The 22,655-nt window shown below is 35.3% G+C and overlaps 4 protein-coding genes across 13 annotated transcripts; 3 read left to right on the top strand and 1 right to left on the bottom strand.

Moving 5' to 3' along the window:
- The first annotated feature begins 1 nt into the window (after window position 1).
- Window positions 2-5,066, top strand: LOC129874400 (uncharacterized). 5 transcript variants are annotated; one of them, XM_055949686.1, is made up of 15 exons: window positions 2-180; window positions 375-508; window positions 614-725; window positions 965-1,117; window positions 1,316-1,420; window positions 2,181-2,264; window positions 3,056-3,171; window positions 3,257-3,358; window positions 3,443-3,556; window positions 3,655-3,711; window positions 3,802-3,868; window positions 4,063-4,116; window positions 4,201-4,275; window positions 4,343-4,391; window positions 4,757-5,066. In XM_055949686.1, the coding sequence occupies exons 2-15, from the start codon at window positions 489-491 to the stop codon at window positions 4,771-4,773; spliced, it is 1,125 nt and encodes a 374-aa protein (XP_055805661.1). In that variant the 5' UTR covers window positions 2-180; window positions 375-488; the 3' UTR covers window positions 4,774-5,066. The 5 variants fall into 5 exon arrangements, with proteins under 5 accessions (XP_055805661.1, XP_055805659.1, XP_055805658.1 ...); XM_055949683.1 differs by having other exon boundaries at window positions 5-180; window positions 3,835-3,868; window positions 4,356-4,391; XM_055949685.1 differs by having other exon boundaries at window positions 6-180; window positions 1,022-1,117; window positions 4,356-4,391.
- A 1,613-nt stretch (window positions 5,067-6,679) lies between these two features.
- On the top strand, window positions 6,680-11,652 carry LOC129874848 (uncharacterized). Of its 3 annotated transcripts, none has more exons than XM_055950221.1 (15): window positions 6,680-6,863; window positions 7,143-7,260; window positions 7,395-7,506; window positions 7,629-7,769; window positions 7,933-8,037; window positions 8,722-8,805; window positions 9,661-9,776; window positions 9,866-9,967; window positions 10,048-10,161; window positions 10,265-10,321; window positions 10,447-10,513; window positions 10,720-10,773; window positions 10,857-10,931; window positions 11,020-11,055; window positions 11,367-11,652. In XM_055950221.1, the coding sequence occupies exons 2-15, from the start codon at window positions 7,238-7,240 to the stop codon at window positions 11,502-11,504; spliced, it is 1,224 nt and encodes a 407-aa protein (XP_055806196.1). In that variant the 5' UTR covers window positions 6,680-6,863; window positions 7,143-7,237; the 3' UTR covers window positions 11,505-11,652. The 3 variants fall into 3 exon arrangements, with proteins under 3 accessions (XP_055806196.1, XP_055806197.1, XP_055806198.1); XM_055950222.1 differs by having other exon boundaries at window positions 6,681-6,863; window positions 11,391-11,652; XM_055950223.1 differs by lacking the exon at window positions 6,680-6,863 and having other exon boundaries at window positions 7,143-7,256.
- Window positions 11,653-11,731: 79 nt separating this feature from the next.
- Window positions 11,732-17,114, bottom strand: LOC129874847 (uncharacterized). Of its 2 annotated transcripts, XM_055950219.1 has the most exons (9): window positions 16,032-17,114; window positions 15,363-15,418; window positions 14,502-14,584; window positions 14,260-14,338; window positions 13,899-14,009; window positions 13,262-13,371; window positions 12,689-12,772; window positions 12,492-12,529; window positions 11,732-12,137 (listed from the first exon to the last, which is right to left on the bottom strand). In XM_055950219.1, exons 1-9 carry the CDS (start codon window positions 17,014-17,016, stop codon window positions 12,067-12,069), a joined length of 1,617 nt encoding a protein of 538 aa, XP_055806194.1. In that variant the 5' UTR covers window positions 17,017-17,114; the 3' UTR covers window positions 11,732-12,066. The 2 variants fall into 2 exon arrangements, with proteins under 2 accessions (XP_055806194.1, XP_055806195.1); XM_055950220.1 differs by lacking the exons at window positions 11,732-12,137; window positions 12,492-12,529; window positions 12,689-12,772 and adding an exon at window positions 12,881-13,008.
- Window positions 17,115-19,014: 1,900 nt separating this feature from the next.
- Window positions 19,015-22,609, top strand: LOC129872285 (uncharacterized). Of its 3 annotated transcripts, none has more exons than XM_055947216.1 (3): window positions 19,015-19,520; window positions 21,356-21,552; window positions 22,358-22,609. In XM_055947216.1, exons 1-2 carry the CDS (start codon window positions 19,155-19,157, stop codon window positions 21,515-21,517), a joined length of 528 nt encoding a protein of 175 aa, XP_055803191.1. In that variant the 5' UTR covers window positions 19,015-19,154; the 3' UTR covers window positions 21,518-21,552; window positions 22,358-22,609. The 3 variants fall into 3 exon arrangements, with proteins under 3 accessions (XP_055803191.1, XP_055803190.1, XP_055803189.1); XM_055947215.1 differs by having other exon boundaries at window positions 22,349-22,609; XM_055947214.1 differs by having other exon boundaries at window positions 22,281-22,609.
- The last annotated feature ends 46 nt before the right edge of the window (window positions 22,610-22,655 follow it).

The raw sequence follows: 22,655 nt of genomic DNA, 5'->3' as shown, positions 1-22,655 counted from the left end.
TTTTGAGCGTTCTATTTGACAATTCAAACGCTATATTTTCACCTATAATTACCTAAATTAATTGTGTTGATTGATTGATTGATATAAATAAACTTTTAGGATTTCCAAAAGCAAAGATTGAGTTTCTGATAGCTTTGCAACTCTCTGGCTTTCGTTAATCCTTCGGATTAGCCACTTCAGGTATATCTACGGAACATTTAGAAATTTCTGCATAATTTTTAAGTCAATTATCCTCTTGTCTGACAAATTTATGGAGCAATGTGAAGTTTGAATTGATTAGTGCGATCCAAGTAATCTAATTTGCTCAATTGCCTTTGGGATAAGGGAACCGAAATTGATTTGTAACTGTAAAGGAATCATTTTTGATGTTTTAGGGTTGACCATAATGCAATACAGTTTTGGCGTTTCTGTTGTGAGTCACTGAAGTCAACTCTTTGCGGCTTCTCCTTTGGTGATTCTGAAACTGCTCCGAGGAGATCGCGAACAGAATGGGTTCACCTACGCGCAGGTTTTTAATTTTAAAGTGATTTATGGGTCCTTTATTGCCTTTTCTTGAGAGAATATTTAACGTCGAAGAAGGTATCAAGTTTTTAACTTAGACCTTCTGTGACAGCTCAAACACCAGAAGAGGAAATGAAATGATGAGGCTTCTTGTGACAACCATTGCTGGAGTTGTGATTGGTATTTTCTTAGGCGTATCATTTCCTACACTTACATTGACCAAGGCAAGGAAGTTACTTTGGTTATTGAATTTGATAAGATATGTAAAAAAATTATCCGGGGTGAATTTAAGATGTACATTCAATGGGTTCTACATTCTAACTGTCTACATATGTGAAGAACACACTCACTGCTTACTAAAAAACTTAAGTGCTCCCCTGATTTAATGCCTCATTTTTTTCTCTTAAGAGTCATTTGTATAAGAGCTGATAAGATAATCTGCTTGTATATTTCAATATTCCAGCTGAACTTACCTTCTAATCTTTTTGGAATAATTAATCTCACTTGCATTGAGGAGAAGTATTCAGGCCTCTCAACCCAAGATCTATTAAATGTATTGTCTTCCCTTAGGAGCCACAGAGGCCATTCACACAACCAAGGGCATTCCGACACAAAGGTAATAACATTTGTTGCTTATATCGGCTCCAAGCAGCTTCTCCTGAGACTTTGGTGCAACAAAGTTTCTGATTCTCATTTTATTATTACATTCAGATATTGAGGGTCAATTTTAGTTATATACAGATAAGATTGTATTTTGTCTCTTGGAAATTTATACCGCCTTTCAAGACTTATGCTATTTGCACAAATATTTCAGATTTGGGTTCCATCAAACCCTCGAGGTGCTGAGAGTCTACCAGCGGATATCGTTGCATCTGAATCTGATCTTTATCCTCGAAGGTTGTGGGGCCTACCCCGTGAGGTCTGTATTCTTCAAATTTGACAACTGCTTTATGCAAATCAATGTATAGAGTGAGGTTTAGAATGCAACGAAAACATCCATGTGTTAACACGTTGCTAAAAAAGCCCTTTCCATAAATAATGGCATGCTCAGTTCACGGTACTAACATATCTTGAAGTTGATTTCAAGGGGAGGTTTAGAATGCAAAGAAAATGATCCATGTGTTAACACATTACCAAAAGGTTTCTTTCCATGAATAATGGCATGCTCAGTTCACATACTAACATTTCTTGAAGTTGATTTCAGGGATATTGGTTGAGTCACGAATAGTCTATAAGTCAAAGAAATTGCACAGAGTTCATATAAAACTAATAATTACTTGTGATACACCCTTTCAACTTTATGCCCTCCTAACAATCTTTAAAGTAGTTAGCTTCAAGATTTTCGGATGGATAGGAAACCAAGAATGCCTGATTGGAAACAACGTACTTGCTGAAGTGAGCTATTGCCATTCTTGCCTCCTCTTGGTTTTGTAGGGCTTTGAAGAAACATTATGCCTTAGCAGTCAATATAGTTTCAACATATAACTTTATATAATCCACTGTGATAATTGACGAGAATCGTTGTATAGCCAGCTGAAACATGATTTTAGTATAAGATTAATAAGTTAACGTCATCAACGATTCTTCTATCTCACTTGCTTTCCTTTTTGGGATAGAGAAACATAATGACTACACATTATATCACTCAATCTGAATCAGTTTCATCAATTGATCTGCAGGACTTGATTATCAAACCTAGGTATCTTGTTTGCTTTACAGTTGGCTTCGAGCAGAAAAATAACATTGATGCGGCAGTGAAAAAGGTTAGGCTCAACAGTTCTCTAGCTCTATTCCCTTCTACTCACTCCTTTGAGCCCTGGACTTGTCCTTTCAGGAGATCATTTGATTGTGAATAAGGGACTAGATAAGGCCTAACCTTAGTTTTGTTTGCCAGATATTTTAACATATAACTTTTGCCTGCAACTGCAATCATGTTTTAGGTTGCCAAATGCTTTAGAAAAGTCATGTTGGAGATCCAAAACTGTACTCACAATTCTCAAAAGGGGCAAAAAATAAAAAGCTGTGGACAGCAAAAAGTTTCCAGAAACATTGATCTTTTGACAAAAGGAAATTTGAAGATTTTCCATTTTCTAATGTTTGTTTTCTTGAGTTAACTGTTTGATATTTTCTACTCAATTTTACTTCAGTACAATGCATAAAAGCACAAAATATTTGGTTTTTAATGCTAAACTAAGCATTAACTATTTCAATCGATACAAAATCTGTTTACGTGATTATAGATACTAGTAACTAACAAAACCTTGTTTATTGTTTTTTTAACTTCACCAAAAAGATGTTATATCTTTTTCCCTTATGGAGTTTATGTTGCTTGACTTGTGTACACTTAAACATAGCTCGTGGTTATTAATATTTTCAATAGTCATGATGTTTCTTCCCTTCCATTTTGTCAGGTATGTGCCCCTAAATAAGACACTTCCTGCGATAGTCCCAGCATGTTCCTCAGTGGGATTATAGTTTCCCATAATTTTGTCCACAAACCAACCATACCTTCATCTCTTGTGGCTGTGCATGCTTACAGTTGCATTTTTAACAGTTTTCAGAGAATTTTACCTTTCTGTTGTTTCACTATGATGGTCGAACAAGTGAATGGGATGACCTTGAGTGGTCAAAGTGGGCTATCCATGTTAGTACACGAAAACAAACTAAATGGTAACTGTTTTTGCAACTTCCTTTGTAACTAAGTGTTTCAGCACATTTTGATGTATTTGTCAAAGTTCATTCATTGTGTTGAAAGGTGGTACGCAAAACGCTTTCTGCATCCGGACATTGTAGCACCCTATGACTATATATTTATCTGGGATGAAGACTTGGGCCTTGAGAATTTTGATGCAGAGGAGTAAGAATGATTTTTCACACGTTCTTGTGTATCAATACGTTGAATTTTATGAACTCTAATGTTTTATTACAATTACAACTTCAGATATATAAAGTTGGTGAGGCAACATGGGTTGGATATTTCACAGCCTGGTGTAGCATCAAACAGTGTGTTGTCATGGTGGATGACAAAAAGACGAAATGACACTGACGTCCACAAGTAGGGACACGTGCATTACTATCTATAACTGCAGACTAAAGCATCCCATGCACACATAGCACTTGATCTCATATACAGTCTACTGTTTGTGCTTGCAGGGAAACACAGGAAAGACCTGGCTGGTGCACTGATCCGCACTTGCCACCATGTGCAGGGTATGTTAATGCATGATATTTATTTTCTACGAACTACCTTCTCGCTTGATGGTGGTATCAGTAGTTTTTCTTATTGTTATCTGCAATCAGATTTGTTGAGATCATGGCACCTGTTTTCTCTAGGGATGCATGGCGGTGTGTTTGGTATATGATCCAGGTATAAACTATGTTTTATCCTTTTTTGACATTTCTTGCAGCTAACCCCCCCTCCTACAATCTGGAAAAACAACCCTGCAAAAGTGAGAAATATAGAGTAAAATGAAAATGAATATTGCACATAAGAGGTGTCAGGGTTGGAGGATAAGTAACCATTTCGTTAACACAAATATGAGTTCTTATTTGTCATTGCAGAATGACTTGGTCCATGGATGGGGTCTCGATTTAGCTCTCAGGAAATGTGTGGAAGTAATCCACCATATGCTGTGTGGTAAAATTCTCATGTATTCTTATTCAACTGGCCTTATCTTAATAATGCTTTTGGACGAGCAGCCAGCCCATGAAAAGATAGGAGTGGTAGATTCTCAGTGGATTGTGCATCAAACTGTCCCTTCACTCGGGAACCAGGTATATCCCCGCTTCAGCCTTGTTTTTTTGCCGTACTAGGTTATAAGTTGGCAGTAAATATGGTTAGCTTCTTTCAACAGGGACAAGCAGAGAAAGGCAAAGCACCATGGGAAGGGGTATGTTGCAATATCTGATCCTCCACTAGATTGAAATTTGACCAAGAAAGTCGGATGTTAAAGAAATATGAAAAACCAATAACCAAAAAACAATATCATCACATTTTGAATTTGCAAATGAACTTTTAGACTGAGTTCAAATCTTTTGGGTTTATGAACGAAATTATGCGTGTCCTTTTCATTGAATCACACAATATTAAATTGTTCTATCTGAACTTCCTGATGATGCATTATTTGGAGAAACCTTCTCCATGAATATTTCTATATAACACATTTCACCGATGAAGTGTTTTCTTGATCTTGTTACAAAGAATTATGCTGATCATTGATTATATTGTCTAAGTTCAGCTTTCATTTTGGCGTAGGTAAGAGAAAGGTGTAAAAGAGAGTGGACAATGTTCAAGGAGCGTTTGGCTGCTGCAGAGAAAGATTATTACTACAAGGGCAAAGGGAATTGATCCCCTTAATTCTGAATCTCATTAGGCAAAATGTCATCTGATTAGGATGCCAAACACTTCTTTATGGATTTAAGTTATATACATCGACGTATATATTGTTTTACACCATCAAAAGCAGTTAGTTACCAATTAATGCGTATCACATAGATTTACTTGTAATTAACTATTAATAACCTGATTATTTTGTGCACTGTCAATGCAAGTAAGTTTAAAATTATCTGTTGACTAACTTACAGGAGAAAGGGTTTATGCATTCTCCTAGTTTTTTTGTTTTGTTTTGTTAAAAGTAATATTTCATTTTTTTTGTTAGCACCTAATCACTTGGTGTAATATTTGATGTTCGAAAAACAAGTTTAGGACATTATTTTCCTTGCTTCATCTGTTGCTATCCATTTGTTTCTTCCTCAATGCATTTTCTGGCATTGCTGCCGTCTGAGTTTAGACTATTTGTCTCCAACGTTGTATAATTTCTTAGTTAATGTCAATTTGACCTTTGTGTTATAAATATTTAATTTAAATGGGTATCTCTCTTGATGAATAGTCGATAAAGCCTGGTATTATCAGGGTTAAAAAGCACTCGCCCTTAATAGCCACGAGGTAGGGGCAATGTTTGAGTACACTTTATCCTTCTTAAATTCATAAGTGGGATTATACTGAGAATGTTGGTTAATTATAAATTGTGGTGAAAATGTTTATTAATAAGATTTCAGAAGACACAATAATTTTTTTAAAATAATTTTTACAGGTATTTAACCATTGTCTTCTAAATTTATCTGTACAGGTGCAATCTATTGCTGGAAATATACTATATACATTTGAGTGACCTGTTGAAAGTACATTATCATGCAACAATGATTTTGTAACGGCAGATTTAATTTTGTAATTTCTTACAAATTTGTTTTAAATTTTATGTCCTTTTTTTAATAGGAGTTTTTTTAAAATTTTTTTTTACACGTAGGAGATCTGAAAATGTAATTTTCTTTCGTTCAATTTGTAAGTGATCATAAAAGATCATTTCCTCCTTCATAATAATCTAAAAATAGTAAATGAAATAAAAAGGTAATGATGTATGTGAATTATGCGAGTTAAACATAGTAATTACTAACTGCTTTCTTTGATTCTCTAATTTTAGTGTTTTAGCTAACCTTATTATTATACTCTTGTTTGATGCATACAAGAAGGTGTGGTTTTAACAATTTCAAATATAGTTAATTAGACAAAATTATACATGTGGGTCCGTTGTTGCTAATTTTGCTTTTGGCGTAAACGAAGCTTTCCAAATCTGTAGCCACACACATACATTCAACTGAAAAGCCAAATCCCATGTTCTCTGAATTGTAACAATAGTTAGGAACTTTTTTTTTTTTTCAATCGATTTGACGTGTTCGAATTGAAATTTAATTAAATTTAGATTTGTTTTATTTGATTATTTTTATTTGTTGTAGCAGATAATTATTTTATTTTTGAAGTCACAAACTCATTTTTTTTAAAATAAAAGTTACTTATTGATATTCATTTTTTTAAGACATCTTCAAAGTAAAATATCATATGATTAGAGTGACCAAATAACTTTTTCTTGATCAAACTAATTTTGTATTTATTAAATTTATTTATTTTTCTTTACTAGCATTTATACGAATAACACATATTTTTGAATCTTGATATTCAAGATTTATGTTCACTTCAGTGAATTGACCAGGGTGCATTAGTAGGAAAAATTTCCATCTGTTGGTTCTGTTAATTTCAATTTCCATTTTTTCTTTATCTAGTATAGACCTTTTTATTTCAAAATCAAATAGGAGTAGTTATTTAATACTCCACTAATTTAGTACATAAACTAAAAAAAAAAAAGACTGGAGTATCTGTGCTCCCTTTTGACAATTCCAAGGTTGGATATTTTCCTATATCAAAGATTCCGAAGAAACATTGAACTTCCAACATTCCAAATTTTTGATTTTGGTGAAGCATAGATTCTTACTTTCCTAATCCTTCAGATCAGCAACTTCAACTTCAGGTTCGATTCAAGATTTCAACTTTACTCTTCAGATATATGTTTTTAGAACATTTCAAGAAAATTTTCTGCTTCTTTTTTAGGCTAATATTTGAGTACTGTTATGACCAAGATTGCAATTATTTGTCTTTTAGGAATATTTGAACTGACTAGTATATACCAAGTTAAGTAATTAATAAATCTTTGTTAACATTTGAGATATAATGAATCGAAAAATGGGAACTTTACTCAAAAGTGTTTAGTAATTGCAAAGTACTGATCTTTTTTGCTTTCTGGTTTTAGGGGAATTTTTCACTGGAATCTCCCAACTCATATTTGGGCTAAGCAGATGTTAGTCCTTTCCTGATTCTGAAAAGGATTGTGAGCTTGTGACTAAGATGGGGACGCCAATGAAACGCAGGTTTTTAAATTCATATAGGCATCCCAACTGGTTTGGGATTTAGGCGTAATTGGTTGATTGATCCATTTATTTATTTTTCTCCATTTAATGTTAAAAAGTGATATTGAGCTTAGTTTACTGCTGAATTGCCACAGCTCAAACTCGAGAAGACGGAATGAAAAGATGAGGCTTTTTGTGACTACTTTTATTGGAGTTGTATTCGGGTTTTTCCTAGGTGTAACCTTTCCTACAATTTCATTGTCCAAGGCAAGGGAGCTTCTTCTGATTTTGATCTTAATATAAACATATTTAATGGGGACATTTTATTTTTAAGTCTCAGTTGAATAAGAGTTAATAAGGTAATGTGCTTGTGGACTTCAATTTTGCAGTTGCCCTTACCTACTAATCTTATCCCATCGATTGATCTACCTGACATGGAAAAGTCAGGCCTCTCAACTCAAGCTCTATTAAATGTTTTGAAATCCTTGAAGGATCGCGTTGGCAGTTCACACAAGAATAATGCCCCAAAGGTATTTTACTTGTCACTCATATAGGCTCCATCAGCTTCTCGTTACTTGTCACTGTTTGCTATAGCAGATACTTCTATAAGATTGCACTTCCATGATTCCAGATCTTGGAAGTTTATATACCAATTGCTGTTCGATATTTATGCTATTTGGGGCAATCTTGCAGATTTGGGTTTCGTCAAATCCCAGAGGTGCCGAGAGGCTACCCCCGGGTATTGTAACATCTGAATCTGATCTTTATACTCGAAGGCTGTGGGGCCTGCCAAGTGAGGTCTGTCAATTTTGCACGTATGCCTATTGAAGTACTCTGCTGATTCTTCTTTTTATTTGTCAACAATTACTAGTTCATGCTATGTCAATTGATGGCATAATTTGTGGCTTAAAATGCAAAAAAAATAAAAATCCACGTGTTAATGCATTGCTGATACTCTCTTTGTTCCATGATTCCACTCATGGGATTAACCATTTCTTGAAGTTTATTTCTGGATATTAGTTGATTTTCCAATAGTTGCTAAGTTTAATTGGAAGGAGGGTGTTCATATCAGACACATGTTAAAAGGATTGGTTGCTAGTACACCCTTTTACCTTATTGCCCCTGGTTTATAATCTTACAACCAGACACATTTTATCAGAAACAAAAGTATGTTTGCTACAGAAGTTAGATGGATAGGGAAATAGCATCTGAAATATATTGAGGGAACTGCTGAAGTGGACTGATAGATACGTACTTACATTCGTCTGGTTTCTAGTTCTCAAACAAACATTTTTCTATAATGATTAATGAGAACCAATTCAAGGGCAGATAAAATATGATTTTATGATGCCATTGTGCGTTAAAACTGAACAATGTTCGTGTCTCTCTCTCCTTTCCTTCCCTTGAGTTTTGGGATGAGAAAACATAATGATTATGTATTATGTCCCTCTATCATAAACAGCTCCATTAATTGATATGCAGGACTTGATCATCAAGCCAAGGTACCTTGTGACCTTCACAGTTGGCCTCCAGCAGAAGAGTAACATTGATGCAGCAGTAAAAAAGGTTATGCCCAAGTCTCTCTAGCTCCTTTTTCTCATACTCCCTCTTTTAAGCACCGCTCTGTCCTTTTTAGGGGTTATTTTGTTCATGGATAAGGGACCAAAGTGTAACTGATGTATTACTCCCTCCATTTGAATTTTGACACGGAGTTTAAAAAAGTAAAGAAAACTTTTGAATCTTGTGGTCTTAAACTAAAGATATGTAGAATGTACCAAAATCTTCCTATCATCTTGTGGTCTTAAACATGCCATCTAGAATGTTGAAATTAAAGAGTTGCCAAAAAATGAAAGAGACATTTTTTTCCAACGGACTAAAAAGGAAAGTAAGACAAACAAATTGAAACGGATGGAGTATTATTATTTGCTGTTTTTTTTCTTTTCAGCATAAAATCTTGCTTTGTTTTATGTGCAATACCTTGGTTGTTCTTATCTATAATGTTTCCCTTAGTTCCTGTTGCATGTATGTAAATTTATTGATGAATCTCCGCAAATCATTAAGAATCAATCTTATCGCCAATTCCACATTTAATCTCATTACAGAATTAAAGTTACCAGTGATGGGCGCTCATTGTGGGGTGGGTAGCACCACATGTGGAGGTCTTCATTATACCGTTTCCCAGTATTGCTACCCATCTAAGTCTTGGTTTCTTGTTTCTTTGAAAGTCTTAAAGTTTTTCTGTTATTGTCAAGGCCCTCTATTAGTTGTTGGATTGTTTGCCATTCGTGATTTACATTTCAAAATGGAAAACTTGTAGAAAGTAAATGTAGGTTAAGGGTGGGTATGCTGCCAACTTATGAAGATTCAAGTCCAAAGTTTTACTTATGTATCTTTACATTCTTATTCTTGTATTGTAAACAGTTTTCAAAGAACTTTACGATTATGCTGTTTCACTATGATGGCCGAACCACTGAATGGGATGACCTTGAGTGGTCAGCGCGGGCTATCCATGTCAGTTCACCAAAACAGACTAAATGGTACCTTTCTTGTGAATTCTTTCTATCCTCAATTCTTCAACATATTTTGATGGATATGTAAGTGCAAAGTTCATTCATTTTGTTGAAAGGTGGTACGCAAAACGTTTTCTACATCCTGACATTGTAGCACTGTATGACTATATATTCATCTGGGATGAAGACTTGGGGCTTGAAAATTTTAACGCGGAGGAGTAAGTGATTCTTATTAGATCCATGTGAATCAACAAATATATTGAATTATGTAGACTCTTAAGGCTTAATGCAACTGCAGATATATAAAGTTGGTGATGAAACATGGTTTGGATATTTCACAGCCTGGTTTAGAACCAAACAGTGGGTTGACATGGCAGATGACAAAAGGGAGAAATGATACTGAAGTTCACAAGTAGGGAACGTAGTACTTTCATTATACCTACAACTGCTTTGATTAAAGCATATCATGCACACAGAGCTTGATCTCATATATAGTTTATTGTGTCTGCTTACAGGGAAACAGAAGAAAGACCTGGCTGGTGCGCTGATCCACATTTGCCACCTTGTGCTGCGTATGTAATGCATAATATTAACCAATAACAACTCTCTTCTCTTAATGTTTGGTCTCAATATTATTTGTCAAAAATGAAAAAGGAGGGCTGGTGTCTATGTTAACTATTATTTTGTTTGCAATCAGATTTGTTGAGATCATGGCACCGGTTTTCTCTCGAGAGGCGTGGCGTTGTGTTTGGCATATGATCCAGGTATCAATTATTAAAGATCTTTCATGCTTTTCTATTCATTGCAGCAGCTTCCCCCACCCCTAACCCCTCTCCCACAAACTTAAAAGTAGAGCCGGCAAAGAAAAAAATGTAGAGTAAAATGAAAAGCAATATTGAGCAAAGGGGGGAGGAAAATTGGTAGTTTGGTACCTACATAGATCATCTGAATTGTTGATTCTTTATTGCAGAATGACTTGGTCCATGGATGGGGTCTTGATTTTGCGCTTAGGAGATGCGTGGAGGTTGGTTGTTGTGCTGTGCGGACAAATTCCCTTATGTTCCATTTGAAATGACCTTTATCCTAATAGTTCCTTTTGATGAGCAGCCCGCTCATGAAAAGATAGGAGTTGTAGATGCTCAGTGGATTGTACATCAAACTGTTCCATCTCTTGGAAGCCAGGTATATCCAACTTTCAGATGCAGTTGGAGTATATGGGACTAGTACGAAAATTGGCTATAACGATTATCTTCTTTTCTTATTTCAACAGGGTAAATCGGAGAATGGAAAGGCACCATGGGAAGGGGTATGTTAGCTATATTTCATTCTCCTTTATACTGAAATTTGACCATGAATGACCGATGATTAAGGGAAGTATGAAATTAATAAAAACTAATAGTAACAGCTTAATCACATTTTGACTATGCATATGGATATGCCAAACCACATTCAAACTTTTGCGTTCGTAGATGAAATTTAAGGTGCTTGTTCTTTTCATTATATCATACCAAGATATCTGTTAATGTATGTGAACTCAAACCCGTACTCCTATGATGCATATTATTCTGCAAGTGTTTGTGTAGTCGGAGTATGTTGATCTCTGATTATATGTCGAAGGTCCAACATTTAATATTGGCTCAGGTTAGAGAAAGGTGTCGAAGAGAATGGACAATGTTTCAGGATCGCATGGCTACTGCAGAGATGGCCTATTACAAGGCAATGGGAATGGATCCCCCTAATTCCACAACTAATTAGGTGGACACTCACTAGTTTATAAAATGCTTGTAGAATTTCAGACTTTTTGTGTGCAAATATCTAATATTGGTTTAGAGTTCCAAGTGTGGGTAGAAAGAAATATATGTACTCCTTATATTAATATAATACATCTTTTGTTTATTATCAACCTCCTGACTGCGTTAACAGAAGTGATCTGATAACAGATAAAAATATCTATTTTTCGCGGCATTTGACACTTTGAAAGGTGGCGTTGTAAAGATTGTAACATTAACAAGAATAATTGATACCAGCAATGGTTGAATACAAAGATAATATTACAATTCATCCTAATCTATAAGTTATAAAGTTCGCCCAGAAACGAAGCAAAATAGGGGGACAAGGAAAGAGGTAGCTAGACAGAAGATAAATACATATAGATCTTCAATTGCCACCAAAAGTGTAGAATTTCCGAGAACTGTTTCTTCTTTGATGGTGGTGTCCAAGCCAGCTTGTGGGCTCCTTGACTGTTCCGCTGATACCTGCAGCTTCTCACCAACACATGTACCGGATAACTCTGCCCCATGGAATCTCAAAAAAAATCTTACAAATATCCTTTGGTGATTGCCTCTTCCAATTCTTGAAATTCCCAAGCATCATCCGCTGTATACTCTCCTGTGAGGTAAAGAGAGCACAATTAGCTTGTGAACAAGTACTTGAAGGAATTAGGATTGCTTTGGCTTGTGGAATTCAAGACCGCCTCAGATGAAAGGCATATATGGTGTTCTCTGCCATGATAATAGGTGCAAAAGATTCAGGCAACATTCTCTAATACTACAATAGCATTGTTATTAACCCTGACTACGATCTACTCACAGCAATAAAAAAAATATAACGAAGACCTCTCTTATCTCTTGATGTTCTAGATACAGGGAACCCCTTTCCGCAACTATTTTCAGATGTAAACAACACAAGCAAGACTTTCGGGACTTTCTATAAATAACCGAATTTAAAATAATGACGTCTTACCAATTGAATCTCGTCGTAGAGCTGTCAAGTGAGCGCAACTGCAAGTAAAAAGTTCAGCTTGGATTTGAATCAACTTAGAAGAACATTAAGAATTAAAAAGTAATTATGCATCACTCAAAGATTTGTCATTTATCATCATCTATCACAAAAGGAGAACCTCCTTTAGTATTAAAACAAATGTTATCTTTATATGGTACCTGCCAAGAGCTTTCCCGAAGTCTGCACAAAGTGATCGGACATAGGTGCCTTTTGAGCATCTTACACGGAAAATCACATTCTGTCTGCCAATTCAAAAAAGGGGAAAAAAGGGAAAAGAAGTATATTCAATATGATCTCACAAAGTGATAAGCCAACTGTAGTGGAGTGACAACTTTCAGCAACAAAAGTACTTGCTCACATCAAGAAGTGTAAATTATAAGCATTTCTGTCCCAAATATGTCTTATTCTCCTTCACATGAAAGAATGTCTGGCATATAGACATTCACGTGCTGAATTACTCAGTTTCCCTCAAGAGTATCTGGATGAAATATAAAATGCTTCACATTATAGACATGCTTCAGTGTACATCTAGCACTAAAGTATTCAATGCAGTATAGAGGGATGGTAAGACACATTGGGAGCACCCAAGGAGGCAAGGAATGTTACACTTTAAGAGAACCTTGGCTAGGGCTTTTAACTCATACACAGACACTAAACGCACAGATATGCGTTTTCAAGGGTTGAACATCGATATGGCACAAGATTAGCACTAGAAAATTTCAACAAATAACCTGTCATCTAAACTCCGCTTCACGTCAAATTCAAAAATTGAAATCCTCCTCGGTGAAAGTTCGATGCTTTCTCCTCTTCTTGCTTTATCATACATCTTTTCACCACCAACCTACCATAAGTAAACGGATTCTAATAAGCAAAAGTGTAAAACACTATACTGAATCCCATTTATGCCTTGGTCACCCAAGAGAAATTCTGCTGAAGCTGACAAAAATTGGAAGAGCTTAAGAATCCATTAAAGAAAAGATAAAATACCACTCAAACGATTAAAGACTACAGAAGTAGCACCAATCTTTTCTGAATCAGCATGCTCTTTGATTTAAGCTTATGTTCAATCACAATTAGTATTGGCAGCAATAATCTCTACATGGACTTCAGATATAGCTGAAGTTGATTCAACACACTTTCTATTCATGAGATCGATAAACAACATGACTTCAACAAATTTAAGCATGTTGAAAATACTAAGAATGAATTGTTTTAGGAAGTGCTAATTTGGTACCAATAATTTCATTGCTCCGGGGTAAGAAAGTGTTGTAATAATTCAGTACATTATCAAATATGCAGAGGAACAGTTTATATTCAGCAAAATAAAAAATTGGAGGATCAGAAGTGCTGCAACAAAAACTAACATACTTTGATCGCTGAGAACATCGGAGGGACTTGCCATATCTCTCCAAAAAAGGATGCTGCCGTTTTCTTTATGTCCTCATCCTTGATATGCTCCCATGGCTCTCGTTGAATAACCTGAATATTACAAAATCCAAACTTCATAGGTATGATGAAACCTGGGGTAAACAAATAACTAGATCCTGTTCATGTAACATCAACTAGTGCGAGTATGTAGACTTTATTCATGATGACGTTATCACGATATTTCTAATCTTGCCATCTTAATTTGTGTCACTGATGATTGATGAGACTTTCGTGGGGTGAACTAAGCCACATGGTCTAGATTTATCTGAACAGTTTTAACTTCAAAAAAACAAATAAATACCGGGGAATCTGCATCCCAGGTAGAGGTGGCTTCTCCCAAACGGAAGATTCCACTGTAGCCCTTCATCATACCCTGATAGCTGCCAAGAAAAAATCAACTTCAAGAAGATTTATCACATAACTGTCCATAGACATGGATAAGTTCTCTTAAGACAGAGGGAAATTAACAGGAACCGGAAACTCTGATGAAATTTTAGGAACCCCTGAAATCTCCCTCAGTTTAATCATCTAAAACCTTATTACCTGGCAACGATCTTCGTAGCTTTACCAACACATACAATCAATAAGCCAGTTGCCATAGGATCAAGTGTTCCAGCATGGCCAACCTGCAAAAGATTTATTTGAAGGAGAAGGTGTTAAACATGAAATGCCTCAGTTCAGTTTGTATTCAGTTAGAAAGTGAAAAATGTTCCCTACCACGTGAATATAAGCATAAAACTCCCTCAAATCAAATATATCCTGATAGAGTGGCACAATTACTATATTTAGAAACAGAAGTTTGTTGGGGGTCTTCAATTTAAAATGAAAATTCGGGGGAGGAGGTAACAAAATGATTAGACATGTTACCCTAATTTTCTCAAAATTTACTACATACTCTTTTTTCTCTCGCCCACATCTTCTTTAGCCCATACTCCACAGCTCTAACTTTACTGAACAAAGTCTTCTGGCTAGCAGACTAGATCTAATGGAGCGTCCAACACCAAAAAGAATAAAGAAAACTTGATGAGGGGAATTGATATTCATGTTAAAATTCTAAGACTTCACAGTATCTTACATTAGGAAGGGATATCTTAAAAGAAAGTCAAAATAGTAAATCTACACAAAAATCAAAACCATATTCAAGCTCCTATTTTATAATGTAAGAGTTCTATTAATCAGCATAGATATAATCAAAGTACAGGCTCAAATCTTTTAAAGTGAAAACACTCATCCAAATAGTTTTTGAACTTGCGTTCTTCTTTCTAAGACTGACATGCTAATGCACCTTCAAATACAAAAGATTACCATAAAAAGTTTATCTTGAGATATTCTAAAGCAAGTTTGCATACTACTTCTCCGAGACCATATCATATACCCCCTAGATTGTGGTTAGGAGAGATGTACCTTTTTCACTTTTGTTAGGCGACGCAACTTTCCACAAACAGTAAAAGAAGTCCAACCTGTAAGGCAATTCAGACTACTAGTAACAAAACAAAGAAGAAAACCAAGCTTTTATAACAAAATTTCCCAAAATTCAAGAGCATCCAAATCTTTGTTTGGCTTTATGATGTTAGATCATAAAAGACAATCACAACAACAACATATCGAGTGTGATGCTAACTCACAAATAATATTCATGGCATTTGATACTAAATTCTGTTTTTATGTATGCCTAAGAATATAGAAGTACTTTTAGTGAGCTTTCTGATGCACAACACTATAACAAATGAGTTTCTTGAGCAGTTTTCATTAATTACCCATACACTGCTTGCATTCATTATGTACACTCCCAAACAAGTTTTAATTATTTCTGACTTTAAGACTCCCTGAGTGTACACCTCCCATTTTAATAATTAAACAACCAAATGTACTCAAATTTCTCAAGCATTGTTCAGAATCTATACTTGTAATGCTTCTTGTTCAATTAGATACCCCAAACACCTAACATTGACTTCACATGAGAATTTACAACTTCTACATCAATTCTTTCAGAAACACATCAACATCTAAAAAATGAACATTCTTTGCAAGAATAAATCCCAAGTGTTGTGACAATTAGGAGCTCAAACTCACCTTTTGGTTTGTTCACTAATACCACCGTTCCACCCGGACTATCCCATTTAGGAGGAAGCCCTGTACTCCTTGTCGCTAGAAATGGCTCGGCACTGGCAACAACACCATTTTCCTTATTTGGAACTTTCTTCAAACACTTGAAGAACTCTTCCACTTTCTTTTCCGATACATCAACTTTAGCTTCCTCCTTAGTTTCACAGCTCATACCTTTTTCTTCCTCCTCGAAAAAGATCAAACCCTTACCATCCCCACCATCACTATTTTTTTCTATTATATTTTCCCTCTTCCCTAATTTCTTTTTACTCCTCTTTACACTCTCATTCGACTGCCCAGGTTCAAGAAAAGCCTTATCAAAACACTGATCTGGAAAATACTTCTTCTCCAATTGATATACCATCTTATAATGCTTATCCTTCTCCCAAGGATAAGCAAAATTGTCATAAAAGTACAACTCTTCTTCCTTCTTGTGCAATGTACGTAGCTCTACAACTTCCTGCGTCAACTCAACAACCTCATTATCCTTGTCCCTGCTATCCTCATCCTCCGAATCCGACCCACCAAACATTCTTTTCCTTCTCTTATTGTAGTATTTCCTTTTCCCTTTATCCATTTTCATAATACCCGAATTGGGTTCTTCAGGCTCCGGTCCGGCTTGCGGAGAAAATGATTTCGAATTCAATTTGCTATCGACCCAATCGTCGAACCCAAGTTCTGAACCGGGTTCGGGTTCGGAATCAGTAGGTTTTGAATTGGGAAGGAAGCGTTGTTGGCGGGATTTTTGGATTTGTGAAGGTGGGTTTGCAGGGCGGGAGATTATCATTTCGTATTGAAGTGGGTATGGAGTTGAAGTTGTAGAGAAAAAGTGAAGGGAATGGGAATTGAGCTTTGAGGGAAAGAAGATGGCGCGAGATTGAGAGAATGAAGACATGGTTTTGGAGCGGAGGAAGATGAGAGACATGCGAGGAATTACTACTGACTTCGCCATTTTTGGTGTTTGTTGGCGAGCTGCAGTGACAGTTTTCTTCCACTTTTGTATGCTCTTTCTTGGTAAAATCTTCAACCACTCCACTTATACTTTCTCCCAATTTTTGTGCACTTTTATATTCTTTAAACTTTAAAAATACTACATTTTCATTTCGCCACAAAACATAATTAGAAAAACTTAAAAATTAGTGTCTGCTAATATAACTTATTATTACTTAATAAATATATTTGAAAAACATATCAAATTCCTAAATTTTACATAAAATTAGAATTTGGACTAAATTTTAGTATTTGGATTTATTTTTTAAAATTATATAAAAAGTTATATTTTATAAAAATACTCATCATCTGTTAATCTCAATTAATATCTATCTATCAAATTCATTAAAAAGAACAACTTGTTTTTAATGGGTTATAATCTAACCTAAATCACTAATAAGTTTGAGTATGTGGTTATTATATCACTCTTGCCCATTTTGTTATTTTTGTTGTTGTTGATTGTCATCAATTATATTATAAGGTTTTTTTTAACATAACATATTCATTATAAAATGATAATATAAATTTATAAATAATTTTAATATTTTTTTATAATTTATGGGTATAAATTATAGTTTTTTAAAAGTCAAATATTTATCTCAAAATTCATGATCAAATACATGGTGAAACTTCATCCAAAAATAACTTGCCAGAAATACTTGAGTATTTGTGACCAAACATTAGCTAAATTTTACACCCATAATGTTGACCGGTTAAGAATTTTCTAAATAATTGTATGAGATAGTGTTGAGATGAGGATATGGAGATTGTAAATTAATGTGAGTGAAATGAGGATATGGAGATTGTAAATTAAGGTGAGTTCGGTAGATAGTTGAGTATTGTCTCACTTTTTAGGTGCCCCATACTTGTATCTCCTTAATTCTAGTAGTATTAACAGTTTTTGTGTAGTTTTTTGCTCCTGCAGTTTATGTTGCCACCGATTATTTCTTGTGCTTTGATTATATTTATTATTATTATTATTATTATTATTATTATTATTATTATTATTATTATTATTATTATTATTATTATTATTATTATTATTATTTTCCTATGTAATCCTCTAGTACTTGTTATATGCGTTATTTGAATCGATTTTTTTTTATTAAAAAAAATAACTTTTTTATCTCTCTAAGATCGGGAGAAGATCAATGTATATTATCCTTTTTAGATTTTGTGTATAAAATTACATTAGATATATTATTTAAAATTAAATTAAATTAATAATTTAAAAATTCAAACACCTTTTTTAAAAATTAGATAGATCAAGGAAATATATGATTATATATCCAAAATGGTACAAATCGGACACAAATTAAATAACGACCTCAATAACAATTATTTATGGACTTCGCCCAATAAAACTTTGAGTTAATAATTAAAATCACTCTTAAACTTGGCACACTTTATCAAATGCATATTTGAAATATGAAAAGTCTTAATTACCTCATCAAACATGATTTTTTGGAACTATCAGCCCCTTTAATTACTAGTTTTCTTTTTAAGTAAATTCCAAAAAGAATAACACATTTCTATATTTAATAAAAAAATTATTTTTGTTGTTATTTATATAATGTAGTTCGATTCGAAATGAAGTTTAAGAAAGATGTGGCCTAAAATAAGTTATAAATATTTGTGTGGCAATAATTATTTCATTATGGATAAAATAAAAATTTTAAAGTTAATTTTTTACTAAATATAAAAATGTGAGATTTACTTCAAAAAAGTAAGTCATATAAATTGAAACAGAGTAACTTTTTAAAATTATTTTGTGGCATATTAAGGGGTAGATAATTTAAAAAATTCAAATAGTTTGGGGGTTCAAAAATCTTTATTTAAGATGATAATTAAGACAAATGTCCATTTAATAAAATATACCATGTGATTTTAACTATTAACTCTAAAACTTTTCCCAAGATTTGTACTCAGCAACATTAAAAATTTGGTAGGCTGATAGTATTTGGCCCTTTTTATCCAATTGATGGATGAAATTGCTAAACTATACTCCTACTCCAGTAATTAGGGTCTTCTTTTAACTCTTTCAAAAAGGAGCGCAACTGCTATTGCATTTTTGTTTTGAATTACGATCATCTTCAGTCAATGGCCTCGGGAGGGAATTGGGGAAACGAAGAGGAGTTGGAGCTGGTTAACGAGGATGGCTTCGTCTACAAGCGTCGGAAGAAGTTTCAACTTGACCCAACCACCTCCGCTGCTCCCAAGCTCAAAGATCCGGCAATTGAGGAGAAGAATCGACTGCAAAGGAAGAAAACGGCGCTCATCAAAATCAAAGACAGATACCAAAACGAGATCAACCAATGGGAACTTTTATCAACAACATTGACTGAAATGCAGCAAAATCAGCCAAAACTTCACGAAAGGGACACTGTATCATTCGACTCCCGTGATCCGCCGGCCATGTCATCGGATCCCACTTGCCAACCCCTTGTTGATCAGCTCCTTACTCAGGTATCGTTCGCAGTTTAGCTCAAACAGTAAATTCAATTTGATTCCATAGTAATTCGTGATTACAGCAACAACGACAATTTAGGGCAAGAAAAATTGAGAAGAGAGATAGTGAAAGAAAGAGAGCATGAGAGAGAGATAGGGAAGTTGCTTCCTCCCCTTCTATTGTGTGTTCCTCAGCAGTGAAGGAGATTCCATTGCTTATCCTTGCAAACATGGCCGGGATGGTACCTTTCTCCACATCTTCAATAAACCCCTGGTGTTTCCTGCATCCTGGCCTTTTCAACCCCTTGTCAGCTCCTTCCACTCTCTTCATTCCACCAGTGCACTGATGGTCCCCTTATCCATAGTTATAAGGCCCCTTGCTGTTTACCCTTCGATACCTCCTTGCAATGGCCTCCACCATCTTCTCTTGCCTTTTGGCAAACTATGCTGTTTGTAATAGTGAAGTAGGTGTCAGGTTTTTCACCCCTTCCTTGATCTCTTCCTTTAATCCACCAATGGAACTTGACAGTAAGTGTTCCTCTGGCACATTTGGGTTACCAATCAGCACCTTAGACCCGAGGTCCCCAAATTTCTCCACGAAGGCCTCTACAATGGTCGTCTGATTTTACTTCTCTTCTCTACTGTAGAGTCGAGTTATTCATCCTCAAATCTCCTGATCACTTCTCTACAAAACTCAAGCCATCTAATGTTGCAGCGAGGGAGTGTGTACTAGAAATACCAAGCCTCAGCCCTTCCTTCCAAATGCAGGGTCACAGCTTCCAATTTTTGATCACCATCTTCAATACTAAAGGAGCTAAAGTACCTCTGACACCTCCTTAGGCACACTCTACGATCCTTACCCTCGAAGACTGGAAACTAAAATCTATGTGAAAATTGTGAGTCACCTCCTCTGCCGTGGGACATAATCATAGGGACTCTCATCAATCGCGATCCCCCTTGGCCTTGGCAGTATTTCATCACCTCTGCTAGTAGCTCCCTCCTCTGCTTGAGCCTTCTCCAGATTTGCTTGATACCCACTGATCCTTTCACTCATCCTTGCCGACGAGGTATGGGAGTCCTCAATCATCATCGTCAGCTCCTCCATTTTCGAGTCAGTTGCTCCCATGTAGTTCTGAAGCTGACTCTCCAGTTCCCTGAGATTCTCCTCCTGTTGCTTCAATCATGTACCCTAAGCCTCCGTCATTGATACACAGGTTGATATCGATGGTCTGATACAAAATTTACTGAGCTCAAATTCACGATAAGGCTCAAACAGTATATTCAATTTGATTCCACAGTCAATCGGGATTACAGCAACAACGACAATACTAAATTAAGTTTGGAATGATATGCGACTAACTATTACAATCAATTTAGTAATAGAAAACTCTACTATACGGCTTCAATCACCCTCGATTATCACCATTGAATTACCTGCGATTTGGGAAATTGTATTTAGGGCAAGAAGAATAGAGAAGAGAGATATAGAATGAAAGAGAGAGAGAGAGAGATGAAATTTACCAGAATTCGTTATGCTTCCCTCCCCTTGCTGAGACTCCTTATCCTTTCCTTGAACTTTGTTTTTTGGGTCAAATATATTTTCGTTGAACTAATCAGAGCCCTTAGATGATAATTAATCACAGCCATCCATTTATCCCCTTAACCAACAGTGACTTGGCCGTTATAAGAGAAATTTGGAATTGTCCAGCTAACCAAAATGACAACATCTACTAACTCCCTTTTTATTGTTTACTTTTCTACCCTTGTGATACTTCTGTGATCAAAGCAAGTCATTGCCTTTAGGCATCGTTTAAAGTGCTAAATCAATTTTTATCATGAATTACTTGGTACAGGTTGAAGCACAGGAGGCTGTAATTGGCAACATATCAAAACTTTGCGATGTTGTTGAAGCTGTCTGGACTGCACAAGAAGAAAAAATGAAACAGTCAGTTTTGGACCTTCCAATCTGGGCACACACACCTGGTGAACTTATTTCTTCCCTATGTGCAGATTGAGTTCTGCAAGAGAATTTTACCAGAGAAAAAATACGGTGATGTGTCTTCTGGTTTGTTGTCTTTATGCAGTTTCTTAGTTTGTGCTTGTTTTGTATATATCCTTCTTGAGTGAGATGTAGTTGTGGAACATGAGTGAGTGAATGCTTTTTCTGCTATGAATGAATGACCTCTCCACTTATTTTCAAGCTTGCTCTTCAAACCGGCTAACATCTTTCTAATGTTTAACATCTTTTCCTCGATCACCTGAGTATTTTTGACAGCCTTGTTCACTTTTTTGAAGTACGTAAAGGTGGATTAGGCTGATTGTTGCTTGGAAAGTGCTGAATCTTTCAAAATACTTCTTAGCCAAATTAGAAATCCTACTGGTTAGTGCAGAATCTACTGTGTTATCCCAAGTTTAGTTCTGACCATTCAGCTTTGAGTTTCTCACTTGCTAATTATTGTGATTGAGGTTATAGTATTCAATAACACTTTTATTGCTTATCCAGATATACTTTTTCGTTTTCATATTGGAAAAGGAATTAGAATGAGAGGTGCTAAGCTTTTTAGTGTATTCTACTACTATATGTTAAAGAGGAGTTAGCTTTCTTGCTGATTTAGATTTAATAACTTCCGGGTATATCTTCCCTTTGTTGTTTGCTCATAATTTTTCTATTCGCCTTTAGTAACTTCTTCGGCTTTCGCGATGATTTGCCGTACTTGCTTTCGTGACTTAATAGTTTCCCTTTTACATTTTCTGATAGTGTTTTATTTTATGTTACAGTTTCTGTGGTGAACTTGCCGACCATATAATTTTAAGTTACTAAATTAACCTGTGTTGATTGTACAAAGTGACTCCAGGACAAGAAGTACTGAAGATCAGCTATGACACTGGGTTGCCTCAATTCTTTTTTCCAGAGAAAAGATTATCTAACTCATGTTAATATGGATAGGCAAAACGATATGCCATTTTACTCTATAGTTTTGTTCTTTCATGTAGATCATCTTTATGGTTGTCAAACGTCATTTTTAAGGGACGTATGTTGATCCTAGATATGTTGCCCTTAATGATGAGCTGATATTTAAGAATGAAAAGTGAGTGAGAATCAACCAGTAAGGGTGTCTCGTCTGCGAAGGAAAAATAATGTCTGCATAGAAC

Source organism: Solanum dulcamara, chromosome 11 (genome assembly GCF_947179165.1).
Source record: "Solanum dulcamara chromosome 11, daSolDulc1.2, whole genome shotgun sequence".
Taxonomy (NCBI): Eukaryota; Viridiplantae; Streptophyta; class Magnoliopsida; order Solanales; family Solanaceae; genus Solanum; species Solanum dulcamara.
This window is presented reverse-complemented; position numbering and strand designations above follow the sequence as displayed.